General features: G+C 32.7%; 1 protein-coding gene across 3 annotated transcripts in view; it reads right to left on the reverse strand.

Moving 5' to 3' along the window:
* Window positions 1–707: 707 nt before the first annotated feature.
* LOC138315255 (integrator complex subunit 8-like) overlaps window positions 708–20,924 on the reverse strand; it is a 29,053-nt gene continuing 8,836 nt past the window's right edge. For 2 of the 3 annotated variants that reach the window (XM_069256136.1, XM_069256138.1), the window contains 24 exons: window positions 20,407–20,512; window positions 19,701–19,910; window positions 19,138–19,198; window positions 18,652–18,825; window positions 18,211–18,303; window positions 17,435–17,587; window positions 16,702–16,799; window positions 15,759–15,891; window positions 15,297–15,361; window positions 14,719–14,912; window positions 13,169–13,195; window positions 9,161–9,408; window positions 8,513–8,720; window positions 7,754–7,863; window positions 7,484–7,568; window positions 7,080–7,213; window positions 6,649–6,708; window positions 6,358–6,419; window positions 5,950–6,068; window positions 5,562–5,665; window positions 5,057–5,107; window positions 4,116–4,254; window positions 3,432–3,475; window positions 708–3,014 (listed from right to left, as the gene is read on the reverse strand). In XM_069256136.1, coding sequence (XP_069112237.1) covers window positions 2,898–3,014; window positions 3,432–3,475; window positions 4,116–4,254; window positions 5,057–5,107; window positions 5,562–5,665; window positions 5,950–6,068; window positions 6,358–6,419; window positions 6,649–6,708; window positions 7,080–7,213; window positions 7,484–7,568; window positions 7,754–7,863; window positions 8,513–8,720; window positions 9,161–9,408; window positions 13,169–13,195; window positions 14,719–14,912; window positions 15,297–15,361; window positions 15,759–15,891; window positions 16,702–16,799; window positions 17,435–17,587; window positions 18,211–18,303; window positions 18,652–18,825; window positions 19,138–19,198; window positions 19,701–19,910; window positions 20,407–20,512 — 2,795 coding nt within the window. In that variant the 3' untranslated portion in view covers window positions 708–2,897. The remainder of the gene's footprint in view (window positions 3,015–3,431; window positions 3,476–4,115; window positions 4,255–5,056; window positions 5,108–5,561; window positions 5,666–5,949; window positions 6,069–6,357; window positions 6,420–6,648; window positions 6,709–7,079; window positions 7,214–7,483; window positions 7,569–7,753; window positions 7,864–8,512; window positions 8,721–9,160; window positions 9,409–13,168; window positions 13,196–14,718; window positions 14,913–15,296; window positions 15,362–15,758; window positions 15,892–16,701; window positions 16,800–17,434; window positions 17,588–18,210; window positions 18,304–18,651; window positions 18,826–19,137; window positions 19,199–19,700; window positions 19,911–20,406; window positions 20,513–20,924) is intronic. The other variant, XM_069256137.1, reaches the window with a different exon arrangement.

Raw genomic sequence — 20,924 nt, forward strand, 5'->3', positions numbered from 1 at the left:
GTTAAATAGTATAATAGGAATATTTGCTGGCATATTTGCTAGGCATGAATTGCACTTAAGAAAATTTTTGGCCATGGGATGGCTTAAATGCTGAATGTGTATATGAAATTATGACTTGTATTAATTATAAAGCGAAATAATAGAAAAAGAAAATAACATAGTACATGTTCTAGCCAAATTCTAGACATCAATCGAAGTCCTCACGAAGCACGAAAACACATTTGTTATAGTAAAGTTCTATGCTCCCAGAACTATACACACGGATAAAATTCACAATCGTAATAGAAAATGAATATGGTAGCTAGGTTAGCAATTAATGATTGCAATTATTTAGGAATCGAAAAATTGACTATGAAAAAGAAGGCAAGGCACTCCGAAATCCCGTTATGTAACACGAAAAAAGAAGTTCTATGCCTCCATTTCGCAACTTAAACTGAAAAAGCTTAACGTTTTCATCATAATAACTTTGATCTCTTTTCGTAACTGTGAAAGTTGTAAGTTCGAAAAAATAGTTCTGTTCTGTTTTGGGTATCCAGTATAAATCTATTTTATTCAGTTATTATAAATTATTCTTAAATTTGCCTGTGTGGTATAGTTTAAATCCAAAAACTGTTTTTTACCCACAAATTATAAGGAATATGAAAGTGTTTCCTTCTTTATTCCATTCTAACTGCGGCTTGGAAGATTGATGAATCAAACAACTAAGATACGTCAAAAATTGTTTATTTTTGTTTAGAGAAAAAAAAATACAAAAATATACAAAGACAAACATCAGATCATTCATATTCCCCCTATTTTGTTCTTTCCAACAAAGGAAATTGCAATAACAAAATGAAAGTCATTTAAACTTAACAAGTGATGTGATAATTTCACTTACGATTTACTCTTGTAATGAGATGAACACTATTCTTTAAGATTTAGTACACACCATTTATAGCATGCACCACAATAAATATATGGTATTTATGATAATTATTAAATCTTCTACCATTTCCCTCACTAACCTCTTATGTGTGCGGCACTTCTGTTCGTACAGAGGACAAATGTTACATAAAAATATTTTACCAAAAAATAGTTTAAGCACTAATATATAAACAAGAAGCACTTAATCTAGTATTTTTGAAAAATAAAAAATACAAAACGACTTCTTAACAACATTTTCTATCACATGTTATACCAATTTCGTGTTCTTATATCAAGCATGTACTTATTTAGGAGTATTTTACGTTAAGTGCCTTCAATGCTCATTTCATTGTGCTTAGTCCAGTACAGCGCTAACATTTCTTCAAGCTGTTATTCGCTATACATGATAAATCTAATCTAAAATTATAAAATAACTGTTTTATACTTTCTACACTACTATACTTGTACTTATTTTAGAGGTATATATATGCAAATTTCAGTACCTTACATGCATTGCATGCATTTATTTAAGTAGAGTGCTGCTGAAATTTATCGAAGTTGTTATGAATAGTAAAACCTGCTCTGATAAGTCAAGTAATACCCATGACAGCACTAATATTTGAGTGCACTAATTTATGTACACGTACAGCAGATGATGATCTAAAAGATGATGATTTGGTTAATGTTTAAACTCTAGCAAACATGAACTTCAGTTTTAAAGTGTTACAAATGTAATTACAGCCATCAAAAGACCACAACAATCTCCAGCTACTGATTCAATATTATATATAACAGAGCGCTTTTCTTGCTTCCTAACTATACTGAGCACTATTTCGCTGGAAAACAATAATATCAGATCGCACCATGTGGTCGCCATAGTAATAGTACATGGAAATTCAAAACATATTGCGTACAAGTAAAATATTAGCACATACAGAAAATGAAGATTTTTTTAAAGATCAACGGAAAATGAAATCCTTTCTACTAAAACTTTGTTACAAGTATCATTCAAGTCACATGATCAATCTTGGATTCAGGATTTAAACACACACATGATCTTATCAAATAGTCCCGGGCTTATAATTTTGACTTTAACTCAATACCAATTCAATTCAATATTAAATAATACATATGCTTTGGATACATGTACATAATATGTGCAATTACAATCAGGAAGACTGATAAGAAATATTTCATTCTTCATAATCTGCACCCTCAATGAATTCCTTTACTGGTGAGTTATGACTTAAGTGATCCATTCTCTAATAAGTTATGTTTTAAACAAATTAGGGCTTCATTTCAAATGCAAAAAAGAAATTGCAAAAGGACACTTTTTTTGAAATCATGATTTCTGCAAATGTCTCCTGAATATACCTTGCCACTCATCTTTGTTACAAAATCCATTTTGGGAGGTGCGTGAGTGAGTGAGTGTGTGTATGTGGTGGTGTTGAGGGGGGGGGGGTAAAAAACAATTCAATCTTCCCCAAACGTCACGCTAATATAAAACTGTATGCATTGTGTTCATAACTATGTCAAGGGTCTTACAATTATCCAAGGGCAATAACAAGCAAATTTAGTAAGGAAATATACAGCAACCAGCATTTAGACAATTACGCATTTTGATGTTTCAAAGCAATTTATCAGCAGGCCTTAAGATAATGAAACAGTCTATTAAGTCTAAAAAAAAGTATTAAATTTTGACTTCGCCAATCACAGATGACATCCACCCAGATGTTGTAACAAAATATTAATAAGTAAATTTTGATTGAAACAGAAGTTTAAAAATAGCTTTATCACCAGGATTCAGGTCGAAGACAATACTGGTACCTCGGTCTTGCTATTTCACTAAAGATCTAAACACATTTTATGTTCAGAATCTTTCTCGTCTTCAGATCTAACCAGCATTCTTTGTGTACAGACTCTGTAAAGCTTAAGTTGTGTCCTTTGTTTTTTTGTTATTTGATTAACTAGAATCTTTCTAGTCATGACGACCATCAGAGGTATTGTTTAGCTAGGGAGCGAAGGAATTTCCTCTTCCTCATCTGTACGGCTCTCTGTACAATGTCCTCCAGGTTGTTACTGTTCAGATCAATCTGGCTGAGTGCTTTCATCTAAAACACAAATAATCACAGTATTGACCCTGAATATTCATAATGAACTCTTCTAGCCTTTAAATTAGAAGAGTTCAAATGCGTTTTCAGGCAGGGGTAAAGTTAAACCAACAATAAAGATTGGAAGAGTTATGCCCCTTGAATTACGATATACAGTGTAAACTTGATACAAATACCTTTTCTTACATCTTTCTGTTACTTTTAAGCAGACTAATGTGTTATTTGAAAATGTATTGATTATCAGGACATTTATTTGTGACAGTTACATGATGGACTTTGAAAAAACAACAAAATTTTCTGACAAAAATCAATGTCTCAAACAACCCCTCCAATATTAATCTTATCTTGTGCCGATAAACTTTCTCTTAATTAGCTTAAGTAATAAGATACACACAAACAATACAATTGAATACATACTGCTGCTTGTCTTTTCTCCACTTCTCCTCTTCTTGTGTGCAGATCTATGATCAGTTAAGGTCAGTCATTGTTATATAATATGCCAAACCATTTCACACAGCTGAAAGAGTTTACATAAGACATTAAATAATACTAATATATATAATTAATTATTATTCTATACCAAGTGAATATTGTTCCACAATATTAAATGTTATAAAACTAGACTGTGTATATTAACCCATGTGTATATAATACTCATCACCTATGAGAGAAACAACTCCTAGGTATTAAAGAGTCATGTTACTATGATGTATTTCCTTGCTCATAATTTCCAGAAAATACAATTACACAATTTCAAGTGCCAAAGTACACATATTCCAGAAAACAGTTTGTGTAATATTGAAGTTCATACATTCCACTTCAACTCAACCTCCGGCCCTTTTTGTTTAGAATTATAACCAATGCTTATGTTTCAATGTAAATAGTCACGTTGATGAACCAGTCAAAGAAACAAGACAATTATGGGCAATGCTATACAATTTCTTCATAATCAGTTTCTTCTCCAATAACTCCATTTTGTATAAAACTATACAAAGTGTTTGAAAATGTTTTGAAATGTTGTTCTCCTTACCATTTCTAAGCAATATTGATACATCACAAACACCTAAGTGTGGTGAACAGTAAATTGGTATTTAAGGATACGGACAAGAAACTCCAGCATGCTGACATCCCATATACATGGATAGTACGAGTCCATGGCATCATAGACATTTTTCTCCTGGAGTCCTTTAAAGGCAGTGGTGTAGTCAACCTCATCCAGGAACTGACACAGCACAGCCACCTACAAATCATAAATCATCGAAAGAGTCTTAGCAAGGAACAGTCCAAGTTAGTCTTGGCAAAGAACAGTCTAAGTTATCCTTGGCAAGGAACAGTCCAAGTTAGCCTTGGCAAAGAATAGTCCATGTTAGCCTTGGCAAAGAACAGTGCAAGTTAGCCTTGGCAAGGAACAGTCCAAGTTAGCATTGGCAAAGAACATTCCAAGTTAGCCTTGGCAAAGAACAGTCCAAGTCAGCCTTGGCAAAGAACAGTCCAAGTTAGACTTGGCAAAGAACATTCCAAGTTAGCCTTGGCAAAGAACAGTCCAAGTTAGCCTTGGCAAAGAACATTCCAAGTTAGCCTTAGCAAAGAACATTCTAAGTTAGACTTGGCAAAGAACATTCCAAGTTAGCCTTGGCAAAGAACATTCCAAGTTAGCCCTGGCAAAGAACAGTCCAAATTAGACTTGGCAAAGAACATTCCAAGTTAGCCTTGGCAAAGAATATTCCAAGTTAGCCTTGGCAAAGAACAGTCCAATTTAGCCTTGGCAAAGAACAGTGCAAGTTAGCCTTGGCAAGGAACTGTCCAAGTTAGCATTGGTGAGTGAAAGTCTTAAAAGTATTTTCATATTTTTTCTCCAATTTTATGTTTTTTCAATTTTGTTTATTTAATCACTTCTTTTTTTTTTTATCTTTTTTTGCTTTTCAATATTTTCAAAGAATAAAAGGATACTCAACATCCATTGCAGTTTGTTTTTATTATTTAGGAGAACAAATTATCAACATTTTTCATATTTTATTTATGCAGATTGTTATATACTGTACCTGGGTGTGACACTGGAGATAAGAACAGCATTTCACCATCCTTCTGTATACCTGTAATTAAAACAAAACATATGCATTAGTTTGAATTATTATTTAATTTCATTTAATCAATTTTAATAGGGAGGATAAATTGTTTATTTTTCAAATATCATCATAAATTGTTTATACTTTAGGTATTCTACCGATAAAAACAAAAATTTAAACTTTATTCATTTATTTAAATGTTATATATGTTTGTTATTTTGCACTAGTTGTATGGGGAGATAATTTCACAATTCAATCCAAAACTCAACTCAAACTCAAACTCTCTTTAAGAAGAAAAGTCTTCTCAGATGATCTTCCAGCATATAGATCAAAGAGCTTCCAGAAGTAAAATAGCTACAAATCGAGTGATTGGAAGTTTTATTCTGATGTAGAAGAGGGCAAATTGAGTTTGGCTCAGTGTTCGTACAAGGGGAAGTAATTTGATATGGAACTGGTAGTATAATTCACAGACTGAACATACCTGGTCATCATAAATACTTTTAGGTACAGCACTGGAGAAAAAGTCTGATGCTACCACTCCTGCTTCCATATAATACTTCATGGCAGGGGAGAACTGGTTATTGGCTGAAACAAATAAATATTAACCATTCTATACTCATCAAATTGGATTGTTTTTAGGGAAAGGGAAAAGAGAAATACTAGGATAGAGAGACATTTTCTGGGCTTGTTCACTCTATCAAAGCATTTTAAACTGAATACAGTCCTAAAGAACAGTCATCCTCTAAAAAAATACCTGCTTGATAGTCATACATGTTGGTCTGTCTAACATACATGAATCTTCCAACCATGCAGAAAACTCTAAAACCAGATAAGTTCACTAAAATGTGTAACATGTAATCAGTACCCACCAAAGTGTATGTCAGCCTGTGTGCGGAGCCAGGAGGGTTGGGCGGGATTAACACGTAGAACATGTTGCATCAATACGGATAGGGCCTCCTCCACAGCGTCGCCATTCACCAATGAGGAACTGTCAAGCACAAAAGTATGATGTTAAACAACTTTTTTCTTTTCCATTTCAGTCATTTATCATATTCAAATGTTGAGTAAATCTTTATTTGTTGCATGTAAGGTTAATATTCTATATTTTTCTCTCTCCAAATACTTGTAAAATAATATTAACATGAAATTCCTATGAATTGATAAAAGATGGCTTTGGCCATAAATGAGAGCAGATTAAATAATCATTATGTACATTTCCAGTTCCACTGCCATTCATTGCAGATTTAAAAAAAAATAAGATATCATTAACCACTTACTTGCTTAGTGTTGTTGGCCAAAGAGCAATATAGTCACTGGAAATTTCACATGATATATCATCCTGGATAGAAAAGAAAATTACCAGATAAAAGATGTCAGATATCATGATATCAAATTTGAAATATAGAGATAAAGAATCTTTATATTCTTATTCATTTATTTGTGAGAAAATAGTTTGGTTTCTTACTCATGTTAAATTGATGTCGCAATCACCAGCTGTTGGAAATGGAAGATAACTCTATAAAACCAAAATACTCTACGAAGAAGAATAGTTGAGAAACCAGACTTACCCTAAGTATGTTGTAGTACTTGGTTATGACGGATATCAGTACCGACAAGATGCTTGAGTCCTGTGGAGGAATACATACAAGACTATCAAACATGTAAGTGACCTGGATGACTATTCCGAAAGTTTTTAATGCTGCATTGTACAATGTATGTGTATTCATCACTTTATATTTCACAGATCAAACCTATATCCAATCATTTCAAAATATTTTGTATTATTATCTAATGATAACTATCAAGAGACAAATATGGCATAATATTGAAAGAAATTTATTGTTCAGACATTTATTTATCTACTAATAAATAATAAAAAATCATCTTTTATGCTTCATCACATTTATAAACTTTCAGGGACACTAGACTACATACAACCAAATTAAAGATAAATATAATGTACATGCTCTTTGAATATCAAAACCTTTGGGTCAGTCACCTTAATTTTTTTGAGGAACTCTATGAAGGCGTCCTTAGTGACACAGGCGTAGTTTGGCTCGCGGTGAATAGCACTGTTTCTGGCAGCACTGTTCCCTCTGTTTTGTTGGGTACTCGTGGTAAAAATATGTCTTACTGAAATGAAAATTATTTTTCTTGACACCACCAAAAATTAGAAATTGGAAGCAATTGAAATCAATATAATTATTGACACTATTCTAATAATATCTGGTTAAACTCATCTTGTCATTTCCAAAATGCTTGTTTTATTAATAACAGAACTAAGATAAGACACTAGTAAATCAGTGTCATAAAAAGCAATAGACACATACTGGTAAATGTAATGTGATTAAATAAAAAAATAAAAAAAATAAGAGTTGGGATCACTTCTCTTTATACACTTACATGCTTCCCACAAATCTCTTCCAGGTTTTCTGGCATTTTTTATGGAAGGTAGCTCTTTACACACACAGGAAAATAATCGGCATAGCTGAAAAAAGTAATTTAAATTTCAAATATAAATTAAAGAAAATAAAAAATCATTTATCAGTTTTGACATTATTTTATATTCCTGATCAATCAATATTCTGCAGCATAGGATTGTCAAAGGAAACTACGCATTGTGATTCTGTCTATATGATCATCATAGAAATGTTGTTAAAGTTAGAGTCTGACCTCTATATGACCTGAACCCGAGTTGTCCATGTTAGCTAGGTAGGTCCAGTCACGGATGTTCAGTAGGAATGCTGCACAATGCTCCAGGACAAATCGACTTGGTTGGACATCTGGCAAGGGGAAGAAACAATTGATATGTTATATGAATGAACTTTTATTCTAAATTTTAAATTTACTGATTAATTGACCATACATTTTTCGGTCTTTACATATTAAAGAGTTATCTGCCCTTGTGGGTAGGTACTGATTGTGACACCATGAAAATACCACAGAATAACATAAGATTTTTCAGAGATAATAATGACAGCACAATTTATACCCTTCCTGCAAGGGAGACAAATGTAATAAGCAAAGATGGAATACTTAATTCAAAGATGAAATATTTTGTTAAGAAACTGGTAATTCAAAGACATACATTGTTTCACATCCATTATGGCATTAAGAAGCAGTTGGACAAAACATGCATTACATTTTTGAGATGAAGACATTACAGACTCATGAACAGTGCAGCAAATATTCTTATTTTTTCAGATTTCATTTCTTGGTTATAAATAAAACTGCTCAATAATCTTAGCTATATGATTGACCTTTATTTAACTATAACAATGATTACAGAAAAATTAATTGTATATAAAATGTGAACATTATTGTTTAATATATTTATAAAATCCCCTTTATGATGCTATCATACTACACTGTCTTTGTAATACTTCTAAATCATTGTATAATTAGTAGAACATATTGACAGTTAACATTTACCCTGACCAAGGCGAACACATGTGATACATGTTTTGGTTTTCTTGACGAGGTCCTGTAGAGATGTTTGGTCCCCTAGACTGTCCACAAGGAAGTACTGTTGGAGATCAGCCAGCAGGATGTGCCAGCGGATATGTTTGGACAATGTGTAAGACATCTCCGCCACGACACGGTCAGCAACATACAACAACTGTCGTGCTCGCTCAAAGATCTGAAAATATTAAAGTAGCAAATGAAGGTAAATATGCTGACTTGAATTTATTCCTAATTTCCATGGAAAGACATATACAGTTAGAAAAATATAATTATGAACTATCACTTTTCGAGACGTTTTTTTACGACATTCCTACTGGAGTTATCAAACGGACAAAAAATTTGAAACCAAAATTACAATTTATTTTGTGAAATACCTGTAGTTAGATCTGTCTTAGCGACCAACTCTGCCTAAAGACCAATCGCTTACCAAGACCACTTAATTAGGGTCCAAATGGCCATTTATAACACAATGTGACTTGAGTATAAAGAACACATTTTCCTTGTCCCTTAGATGGTCTTTACAGACGATTTTGTCTGTATTATTTATCTTTAAAACAATTACAAATTTTTTTTTTCTTTTATTACTGGATCAGGTTTGTGCATAGAAAGACCTACACGGACGTCCATGCAGTGATTCGCCTTGCCAATGAGGAGGTAAACATAAGCCTGGTCTTCACTTGGCTGAAGATTCACGATGATGTGGTGCATGTCTCGAGGGACTTTCCATTTCTCGTTCAGGGACATAAGGTATGCTGGTGACCGATTATACTTCTGACACAGCTCTGCGATGAGTCGGCGCATCACGTCTGGGTCGTAAATATACATCAACTGGTGTTCTGCGTTACCTAAGCTCACTGAAGAATCTAAAAGTAAAACACCAGATCTAATTGAAGGAACCACGGATAGAAATTGATTTTCAAAAGTAGAAAAAATTAGATTTAAATATCGAATTATCACTGGCAAGAAAATGATTCTCACTGTTGGTCTATGATTACATTACACTATTATCTTGTATTGAGCACAAGTTAAAATGTAGTTAGATATCTATATTTAATTTTTCATCTATTTTTCAGAATAGCAGTGAAACATTTAAGTGTTTTGTCATGACCATCCTTGTGAGCTGTCTAGGCCAAGAAAACTGGGAGTGCAATACAACCGGGGATGTCAAACAACGGTAACACTAGTAGCTATAGGGAGTGAATCAAATTTGTGTGTAATAATTTAACCTATTAGTAAATATCTAATGTCAGTTGTGGAACTAGTTCAATATTTTTTTTCACACTACATGTACCTCTATCATTTGCGAAATCCAGGGCAAATATCCCAGTCTAATCTACTGTATTTTCTTTCTTCTTTAAGTGCAATAAAATAATTTAAACTATAACACTTTCTCCACATGCAAATGCTACACTACATAGGTACAAGACAAGCTCAAGATATTCTCCATCAACTATTTCAAGAATGAGTGTCAAAGCAAAACTTCTATATCCATATCAGGAAGTTTTTCCTTTTTCATACTGTGCTGATGTCCTTCTTATTCATTAATCCTGATACTCACACACATTCTGAGTCTAGTATTTTGTATGCAGTCAAGCTTATTATCCCCCCACAACTATTACAATAATGAATGTATATATCTAAGTGTAATAAATTTTTTTCCATTATAATTTGATGATGTCCTCCTTATTAATCTGCATCTATTTGTTGACAGCTAAGCTACTATTCGTAGATTATTTCACTCACAAATCAACCAAATTCATCAAAACTCAGCAGAAAGAATACATTTAATACTTAGCTAGTTCATCACAGAACAAAATGGATTGTTATGGTATTAAATTGATACTAGTAGCATGCATGTATAACTAGATATTATACTACATCTCCTAATCACATCACATATCTAATTTGTATACAATAGAAATAATAAGTTTACATAGATCTAACATTTTCCTGGCATGTCTTTCTGTTGAAAAGTTTTAGATATAGACTCTTATGCGTTTATGTCAAATGTAAGTCACATGATCTTGTCATTAATACAGCATCATAATGGTCAGACGAAATTGTGAAGTTCTATCTTATGTAGTCAGACGAAATTGTGAAGTTCTATATCTTATGTATTTCAATTTGGAAGCAAATAGATATATATAATTAATATTTGACAAATGATTGTTAATTAATTTAGTAAAATTTACAGGCTGGCACTAAGGATCACACCTACTGGTGCCTAGCTCTAGAACAGTAGAACAAATAAAACTTTTTCTTATTACCATTCAAATATGAACAATGTAACTGTAATATTAGAAAGCTATTACATTATATAACCACTGTGTAATACAAAGTTCATACAATTGTTGATTACATGAAGATTAACTATATCATCAAAGTCGAGCGACAACAACCAAGCCCTCAACCAAGGAATATAGCTAGGCTGGCAATTTTTGCATATGATGGATATATATAAAGGGCATGATAGTAATGAATTAATTCTGAATATATAATTATATAGTAATTGTGATTCAATGAGTCAGTTCCCATCACATATAATTTAAGTGTGTGTGTGTTCCCATCACATATAATTTAAGTGTGTGTGTGTTGTTTTCTTTTGCATGAGTTTCTGTCTGAAAAGAACTCTGCAATTCAACAAACAAAGTAAAAACAATATACCTACAAACTGAGCAAAAAACAAATTGAATGCAAAATAAAATAAAGCAATATGGCAAAACTCAGTCCAACAGCATTTCTACAATTCTTAATAAAAAAGATTTCAATTAGGGACAATATTCAGTGATCGCATGGATTTCCAGCATGTAATGGTTGAGTTTGTTTCTAATAATACCATATTCGACCCAATAAACGCCCCCTCTCTCCCCTTTTTTGAGGTCACTATTTTACTCGCCTTGATTCAACAATAGACTGAAACAATGAAATCTAGTGTGGAGGTTTTTAGACTATTTGACTTCTTGAAATTTGCAAATATAGAGTAATGGCTTACTTTGTGCCATGATTTTGTGAAGAGATTTGGGCCTATTAAGTGTCGACTCCTCATTTTCGTCATTTTTTGAAGTTATATGTGCCATAACTGGGCAAAATTTTTGACATACAATTTTTTATTCTGATTGAAAACCATCAGGTTCGATGAATTATGCTGTGAAAATCATCCAGATGGACAGACAAGTATCAACATTAGTTACAACACGGAATTTATCCACTGTATAATTCTATTTTTTATGCCTTATATATGTTTAGATGGAAACATTCCTGCAGGAATCATTTTACAATTACAAATAAGACACTGAAGAAATGTGAAATGAAATTGTAGACCACAACTTGGCTTCATGGTCTGACCGTATGTACTCAATTCCCTGTACTATATATGTAAATATAATCGTTTTTTTTGCAGTACTGCAAAAAATCTATTTCTGTTCCTTTTTGTACTTGTAAAATCAAAACCTATGCATTGTAAGTGGTTAATTTTCAAAATGTTGATAATTTTTGGTGGTAAATATAATATTAAAAGCTTGCGCGTGTGAAAAATATGGCACATATAACTTTAAGTGCCCTGGGCGCTTATTGGGTCAAATATGGTACTTAAAAGTCTATTATTTTAGACAACATACAGAACATGCTGCTGAAGTGATGAGCTAACAATTTATATATAAAATGTAGCTGTACATGTTCTGCATTTAATTAATTAAAGGCGTACTACCTTTCTGAAATCACTTTTTATTTTTTAAATTGGAATGTAAAACAATTAAGATTAATTATTTCTTAGAGTTGCAAATACAAATTATGTTTCCCTGTCGTTGTCCTAATTACCATGCGTTAGTGGCTATCACTATACTGTCCCAGACAAAACAGTGAATGTAGTTTTCAGTGTTAACAGGTACACAAGGAAATTTGCATTTGTGTGGGGTTGTAACCTCATCTTAGGCCATCGATATATATTTTCTTGTAGCATTTTTGTTTTTCTTGGTTCTGAAAGGTAGTAGGCTTTAGGATTTATAGTCATAAATAATTATAATATTTGCTTATGATGCTGTTTTTATTGTACTTAAATTAGTAGTAGGCTTTAGGATTTATAGTCATAAATAATTATAATATTTGCTTATGATGCTGTTTTTATTGTACTTAAATTACAAGTGTTGTAATTATACTAGATTCACAACCTTCAGAACATGAGGGTAGAAAGGGATTTATAATTCCCCAAAACAATAAAATCTATCTGTGAAAATGAAGTCAAGAAAACATATTCTATAGGTCTATTTCAGTCTTCTATAGGCTAAGCAAAACGATCAAAATGCATTGCCTTCTAAATTTGGATACTTCTAAATATCAAAATATTCAACTGAAAGATGACTGAGATATTTTTGCTAAATGGCATCTTATTTTTATGCAGAACACAAAACCAATTCAAAAAGAAAAAAAAAAATGAAAAAAAAATTTTGTTCTGAAATGATAAGCAACACAATAATGTGTTCCTGAAAAGATTAGTGACACAGATGGTAAATATTCCTTGGTTAGGACGGTAATCCCAGGTTAGGACAATATACATAATCCTTAGTTAGGACAGTTAGGTCTGTTAGCCACTATAGGACACAGCGGGTCGTACAACGTCACACTTACCCGTCCCATCTGATAAGAAAGAAACACCTGAATAGGCACAAAGTGTTATGGTTTAGTCAATTTTTTGTTCTACTAAGTAAACTTTCTACTGGCACAGCATATCAATCAGACAAAAAGGTTAACAAAAACAAATTTGACCCGAATATCATCTGAGAACATGGCGTTGTTGCATTTTAGCTTATAAATGAGGAAATTGAGATTCTTTGTTTCAGATAAAAAAAATTAAAGAAAAAAACCATCAATATTTAACTCCTTTACCCCTGAAGACACATTTAGACTCTTCTAAATCAATGACTAGACCAGTCCATTATGAAACTGCAGGGGTGAATGAGTTAATGTTGAGGAGAAGGAGAAGTATTAAATGTGATGTAATGCATCACTTAAGAAACAAATAACTACACTTTCTACATCTAAAAGACATCTGATCTCACCATGCATGAACATTCATAATTATAAGAATGGATTTATTTAGCAACTTTGACATTTAAACAAAAGTTTAGAAGGCCTTCCTCACTTCTATATAGTGTACACCAATTTCAAGTTGAAAAACTATTATGTTTATAGCTTCTGTTTTTTTATAAGTTTTCATGGATTATATAATAATTTGATTGTTAATCAACATGGGGCTGTGAAAATCATTGTAGGAAACTGATTGGCAGTTTGTCCAAAGACATCCTAGCTTTCCCATCTGTTTCCATAAGCGAGATGTAAACAGAATGTTTTTAACTTTCATTTTCCATGCCTGTACCCGGTATATTTTCCATTCTCCTAGAGTTATGTACCGTTGGGGGAACAGATTTCATTTTTCAGAAACATCAAAAGGATGTGTTGTTCACATTACAATTTTCATGTCATTTTCTTCTATCCCATTACCATCAGCTTATTTCCAATAAAAATATTAGGGTTTACAGATGACCTGATCTGTTTAACAAGCAATTTACTCATGTAGCAGCAAAAATGGCTATTGAAAATATTAAACTTTAAAAGCAAGATGTCTTTGACTTTTCCAAACTATGAAGTTTTATTTACAAGAAAAGATAACAACATTGAGTTATCAGAATTTCTGTAGTAATTAACTGTCCAAGTTAAATTATAATTACGTATTCTTTAAGGTTACACATTACACAAAGTATGGCCTTCTTACTGATGATAAAAAAAATCGGCTAAAACTTGGCAGAAAAAATGTAATGATTTTGTTGATACAAGTTGGTTTCAGAAACAAATCTGTAAAATCTTAAAACATTCTTGATGATGAAAATTATGAATCCCTAAATAATATCCTTCCATGTGACAAACCAGACACCATTAATATCTCATTAATCCAAATATGATTTCTACTGAATATTATTGGTAGTACTATCATTATCTTGGCACTGATAAGCCTGAATCTTCTGACCTTGCCAATCACAATATGAGAAAATGAAAATTACAGACAGCTGGTCATCTGATAATAATTAACAGAAATGACAAGATTACGGGTGTCTCATACATCCTGTAACCGTTAACATATAAAAATCTACGAGCTAACAAATTTGTTTCTGCAGTTTTACCTCGACTTCCAGGGTAACTTGAACAGGTCGTTGTAACATCGTCGTCAATCATCTGACCGTAACCATTGCTATTGTCCTCGTCTGCCAGTAGCGCCATCTCCGACAACTCTTGCTTTGTAAAATTGTCAGATAATGGTGCACTCATTACCATGGTATTGAACTTTGACCTTGCAGGTGACAGATCCATTAGATGCCTGGAAAATACCAAAGAGTATAATTAATTTGGTTTAGAAAGAACATGCAATTACATCTTGGTCAGTCAGTGCCAGTATATATATATATGTGTGTGTCTTATGCTGTAAGTTAACTTTAAACCAAATTTCTTGTGCGCCTACTAAATTTCATGACTTACATTTCAAATCAATTTCATAGCTCTTGATTACTTTTCGCAGTTTAAAATCAATAAGTTGAAACATCTACCAACAAAATTGTGATAGATATCAATTTCCCCAAGATAAACTTTTGCAAATTTATCTTGGGTCACAATTTTTGTGAATTCAAATTAAATTGTACACAAAAGAAATTTCATTGACAGTAATAGCTCATGTATTATGATAACAATAAGAAGTTTGCCTCACCAGACAAAGCATTTCAGGTTATTCTTCTGTGAGTAGGATGCTCCCATTAGCGCCTTAGTTATAACCTGTATTATTAAACCATTTTTAAAAAGACAACATTAATACCTATATAATATATATATATATATATAGCTTCTATTCTTTATCAATCTCAATTCTATTTTCAGTGTATTACATGTACATTTAAGAAATGTTAATAATAAAGATATTTAAGTCACAGACTAAATTCAGACTGAGTGTAAAATACTAAAATAGTATTAAAATGTCTGATAAAGACTATCTATCTTTATTACAAATATTTAGTTTTTATATCAGCTACTCCTGAAACATCACACCTTCAACTCTACACATGTATGGCTAAATTTTGAATTGCTAGTTGTTTTAGGCAAATTCAAATTAATTAAACAGGGCAATAAATGACAAGAAACATGAGGATTGTTTCATTTGATGGACGGGACATACCATGACCAGGAAATCAACAGTGTTCTCCTCAGCCTCCTCCAGTACGTCAGCGAGGAGAGAGACGAGAGCCTTGCCTTCCATCACGCCTCTCACCACATTACATATCCCTACCTGGACATACAGGGTACTGTAGCTGGAAACATGTGAGATAATTAGTCATTAGCAACTTTTTACTGCTATTTCTTGTGTCAGAGTAAATTATCAACTATTAAAACTAATCAATGGACGTCACATTTTTCAAACAGCAACCACAAACATGTTTTTGATTACATTTAAACAAAAACAAATGTGTGAACCATTTCATTCGAAAAAGTATCAAGCATTCAAATTTCCCTTTATTCTGGAGATCTCCAGTATGTAAGTTTTCTCAAAATAGAACAACCAGATTGGCCTCAATACGTCAATGTTTTAGGATGAATTATTTGCAAGCAAACAGATTCAGGAAATAGGAAGACGGCTTGTTGTAGGCATGACCCAAGTTTTAGAAGACTTGATTAAAATGGAGGGAGTGGGGTTGGGGCTTATAATTGCCAAGTGAGGAATTAAATATTTGATAGCCACAATCTAATTAAAATTATACTTGTAATTCTGCTCCACTACGATACTCTACGTTACACTCCAATACAAGATCTAACGATGCCCCGTTCGAGGTCACCTCAGCATGACCTCTGGCCTAGAATTGGAACATCTCGGGACGTACTTTTATCCGTTTACACTTCCGAATGAATCAACCACACCGAAGATTCCGTAGGCGACACGCTGATTGGCTAACTATAGGGGTCATGCTGAGGTGACCCCGAACGGGGCATCGTTAGATCTTGTATTGGAGCGTAACGTAAAGTATCGTAGTGGAGGGGAATTACAAGTCTAATTTTAATTAGATTGTTGATAGCCATTACAGGATGTCAAAATCTACTGCATTGCAGTTATATTTTGTAATTACCTATCACCCTTGTTTGCGATTTCAGCCTCCAAGTCACTGCGATATGATGAGCTCAGCTCCTGGTTCATGTTGTCGGCCAGTAATATCTCCACTATGCCCTGTAGTGATTTAAAATTGAATAATTAAATTGAATTCACATATACAGTATCATAAACAGCTAATATACGTCTGAAACTAATTCAATACCATAACCAGTCATCTTTTCAAATAAATTTCAGAGCATGCATGTAGCATGAAAATTGCTTTCATCATTTCTTTGTAATTTTGTTTGTATAGTTTTTAAAATCCTATTTAACACAGACTTTTATTTATTTGATTAAGCATTGATGTCACTATTTGCTAACTTCATCAGGGTATGAGAGAAATTTTGTTTGTAATCATAGCAGATTCTCACTTAAGTTTGAAAACAGAATTTATTTCATTTTTAAATGTTATTAACAAAACAACTCTATACCCTTTCTGTTACAATATGCACCCTCTACTGGTTTTTTTTCTTCAGTTTTCTGCCTGGTCATAAGGACTTTGAGATACCAGTACTCACCCTGTAATGATTTTTCTTGCTGTTTTCTGCCTGTTCATAGAGACTTTGAGATACCAGTATTCACACTGTAATGATTTTTCTTGCTGTTTTCTGCCTGTTCATAGAGACTTTGAGATACCAGTACTCACACTGTAATGATTTTTCTTGCTGTTTTCTGCCTGTTCATAGAGACTTTGATATACCAGTACTCACCCTGTAATGATTTTTCTTGCTGTTTTCTGCCTGTTCGTAGAGACTGTCTGGTTTGATTTCCTGATTCTCACCAACACTCCTCAGACTGTGACAGCCTGTCATGTAACCTTTCAATCTCGCCTCGTCTATATTACAGTACACAGGCGACTTTAACTGTGGAGAAGGACAAATTGATAAAAGTATACTGTAAAAGTTATTAGTCTAAGAATTTTTAAAAACTATGGGAACATCACTGGAAAGGATTCAAAGATATTTTTTTCAATCTACTTGATATATATATCAATAAAATTACAGAGTATAGAATAAATTACAAAGGTAGAACAAATATTTAAGATTTTAAATCATTCATCAAAATTCAAATGGATTACTCGATACTTCAAAACCATCTTTAACTAGAACTGTTGCCAGAGCGGACGACTAAACCCCCCGCTGCACAAAAATCCATTTATAGGGGATATTGCAGAACCCCATATAGTTTACACAACTCCCCCTTTTGTCAGGGTTCTGTGTACCAAATTTTATTAAAATCTGTCGAGTGGTTTATTAATAGGAGTTCGTCGGACAAAGTTGTGTCTACAGACGGCCAGACAGAAGGACAACCCGATTCCAGTATACCCCTCCTTAACTTCGTTGCGGGGGGTATAATTAAAATCACACACATTGAAAATAGTGTACTGTACATGTAAGGAAAGATAATCTATTCACATTTTCATTACAAGTATTTTCCACATTAATTTATTATGGCTTTCTATAATGACTGCTTTAATTATACTTACATGGTCAAGTAATTCTGTACAACGTTTGAACATTACATATGCATGACTATAACCCTTTTCATAAAAGTAGAAGTTTCCTATATCGTAAAATATCTGAAACAAAAAAAAATGTTTTGTCAAAACAAAAATCTTAAGTGAGCATTTAAAACAAAATTTAATTTTTACTGTGGTATTAAATAACCTTTAACTTATCTGGTTTAAGTTCAAAGAAAGTGAAAGTTTTTAATATTGTTAAATGTGGATATTTCCTCAATCAAATTTTTCCTTCAGTCAGCTTTCAAATTGTTCATGGTGTTAATTTATTATTTCAATGTGCAGTATGCAATATCAAAATTATTTATGTGTAATAATTTTGGAAAATGACTATCAATAACTTTGGCAGGTTTAATGAACCAGAGTGTAGTAGAATTATAATATCTAATGTCTAGTTTAGATACTCACTTGACAGTTATACTCATCCGGAGTAATAGACAGGGATGCATCCCAGTCATACTGTGGCTCCTCTGTATTCTCGTCTGGGATTTTAAAACTGTTGGCCGTTGGCATCTTGATAGTACGACCACAATGGACACACTTCTCGAGATTAGCCACGGACGTAGCTGTCCTCTCTTTTAACTACAATCATCAATTATAAAAGTTACAGTGTAACATACTGTGTTGTATGTGACATCATATACAGAAACATCACAGCAGCTTTAAAAAATGAATTAAGAAATTTAATTTTTTCCCTTAATTGGGGCACATGCCATTCGATAATTTGCAAAAAAAAAAATGTTTTCAAACAATGCATGCAAAAGTCAATTAATTTAAAAGAAATTTAACTAAAGATACTAGATGTGTCACTGTGTGTATATTTTTTCTGTCTTTTCTTTTCTGTTCTAGGACAAATTTTCCAAGATGAATTTGTTTTGATTAAGATTTACTTACTGTTCGTATAAGGTTTTCATTAGCTGCTGCCAAAGCTATTGTAGGATCAGGTTGGCCTTGTCTGTAAAACAGAAATACACAATATTGTGTAACAAAGTAAATTTATTTTAAAGACTTGATCGATGAAGATCTGTTTTCCAATTCAGCCTTAAAATTGTGAGATAAGTTGTACAGTAAGTGTTAACTAAAGGGAGACAACTTATATGTGCCGATATATGATTCTAGTGAGGGGAGATAATTAACTTAAACATGTTGGTATATGATTATATTGAAAAGGGGAGATAACTTATACATGTGGATGCACAGTTATGGTTCTTGTGAAAAGGGGAGAAAACCTATACCTGTGGAGGGGTTGGCCATTGAAATGAGGGAAGATAATTTAAACTTTTGGGTTTATACAGCAAGGTAGAAACCTTTCACTAATATATATGAGATAGAGATGAAAAAGCAAGGTAAAAAATGTAACTTATGCTTGTAGAATATAACAAGCTTTATTTAGAAAGAGAGAAAACTTACACTTATCGACACATATCTGTGTGTGAAGAGAAGGGGAGATAACTTACACTTGTAGAAAAGACCTGACAGGACGTGTAGGAAAGCTGTCCTTCACAACTGCAAGAAGGCACCATCTGTAATACAGCTGTAATGTGAAGACTGCCTGGTCGGAGATTTCTTCATACTCCATTACACTCCCACTGACCGTGTCCACATCTAAATGTAATGTTATCTTCAGCAGCTCATTCAGCAGGGCGTGTAGCATCACAAGAGGAACACTGGATCACCAAAACAAAATATATAGTATAAAATACATATATATACATACAAATGTACTTGCACATGAGCTAAGATGCTAACATTTTATACATTTTGCAACAAAAAGTTTTCCAGAAACTTATTTGTCTTTTTTTTTACATTGGGCCATACAAAAAATTCATTGTAACTATTAAGAAAGTATCATGTACATGTAATGTGCATACATACAAAAGAAAATAATAAAAAAAATATTCAAATGTGAACACTTCAACCTTTTGTAAAACATGTTAAGAAAAGTTTTTATTGATATAAATTTAAGCAAGGCATTTTCTTTTGGCTGGACTATGCAATAGGTCAGTATTCTTTATGAAGTAAAAAATAATTTTCATGATAAAACCTGTTTAAATTATTTTTCAAAAGGACTGAAAAGTTACATATATATTAGATGCACTCTACAATATGAGTTCTTCCAAAGAAACAGTACAGGGATACAAAATGAGGATGCTCATTACACACCTTTTCAGCAGCAGAGTCAGATTCCAGTTGAGGTATGCTGTGACTTTCAGGGCCAGTAACTTCAAGGCAGTCACCTTCTTTATTTCCTTAATTTGTGGTTTGGTATCTAGAAAATAAAAAAATGAAATCATAGAATCAAGTTTTCATTGTAACATTTTATGTTTCAAAACACAATTCTTTTTTTATAAAACAGCATATGTGTAGCTGATGTGTGAACTTAGAAATATAGATCTGTGAGACTTGTACATTAAATGCCCTCATCTCTACTTTACATCAATATTGGATAGGGTAATAAAATAGGACATCACAGGGTGAAATGGATCAATCTAGATTTTGGAGGAAACTACTTTTTTCAAAATAGTCAGGAAAAGCAAATTATTTTGAAGAAAAAGTGTTGTATGATGGAAGAATTCTACAGTAAGACACTTAAGATTTTTTTTTTTCCAAAACTCATTTTTTTAGCTTCAAAAGGGGGATTTTTTTAGTCAAGGGGGTAATTTCAGACAAGAGAGGAATAC

Source organism: Argopecten irradians, chromosome 2 (assembly GCF_041381155.1).
Source record: "Argopecten irradians isolate NY chromosome 2, Ai_NY, whole genome shotgun sequence".
NCBI lineage: Eukaryota > Metazoa > Mollusca > Bivalvia > Pectinida > Pectinidae > Argopecten > Argopecten irradians.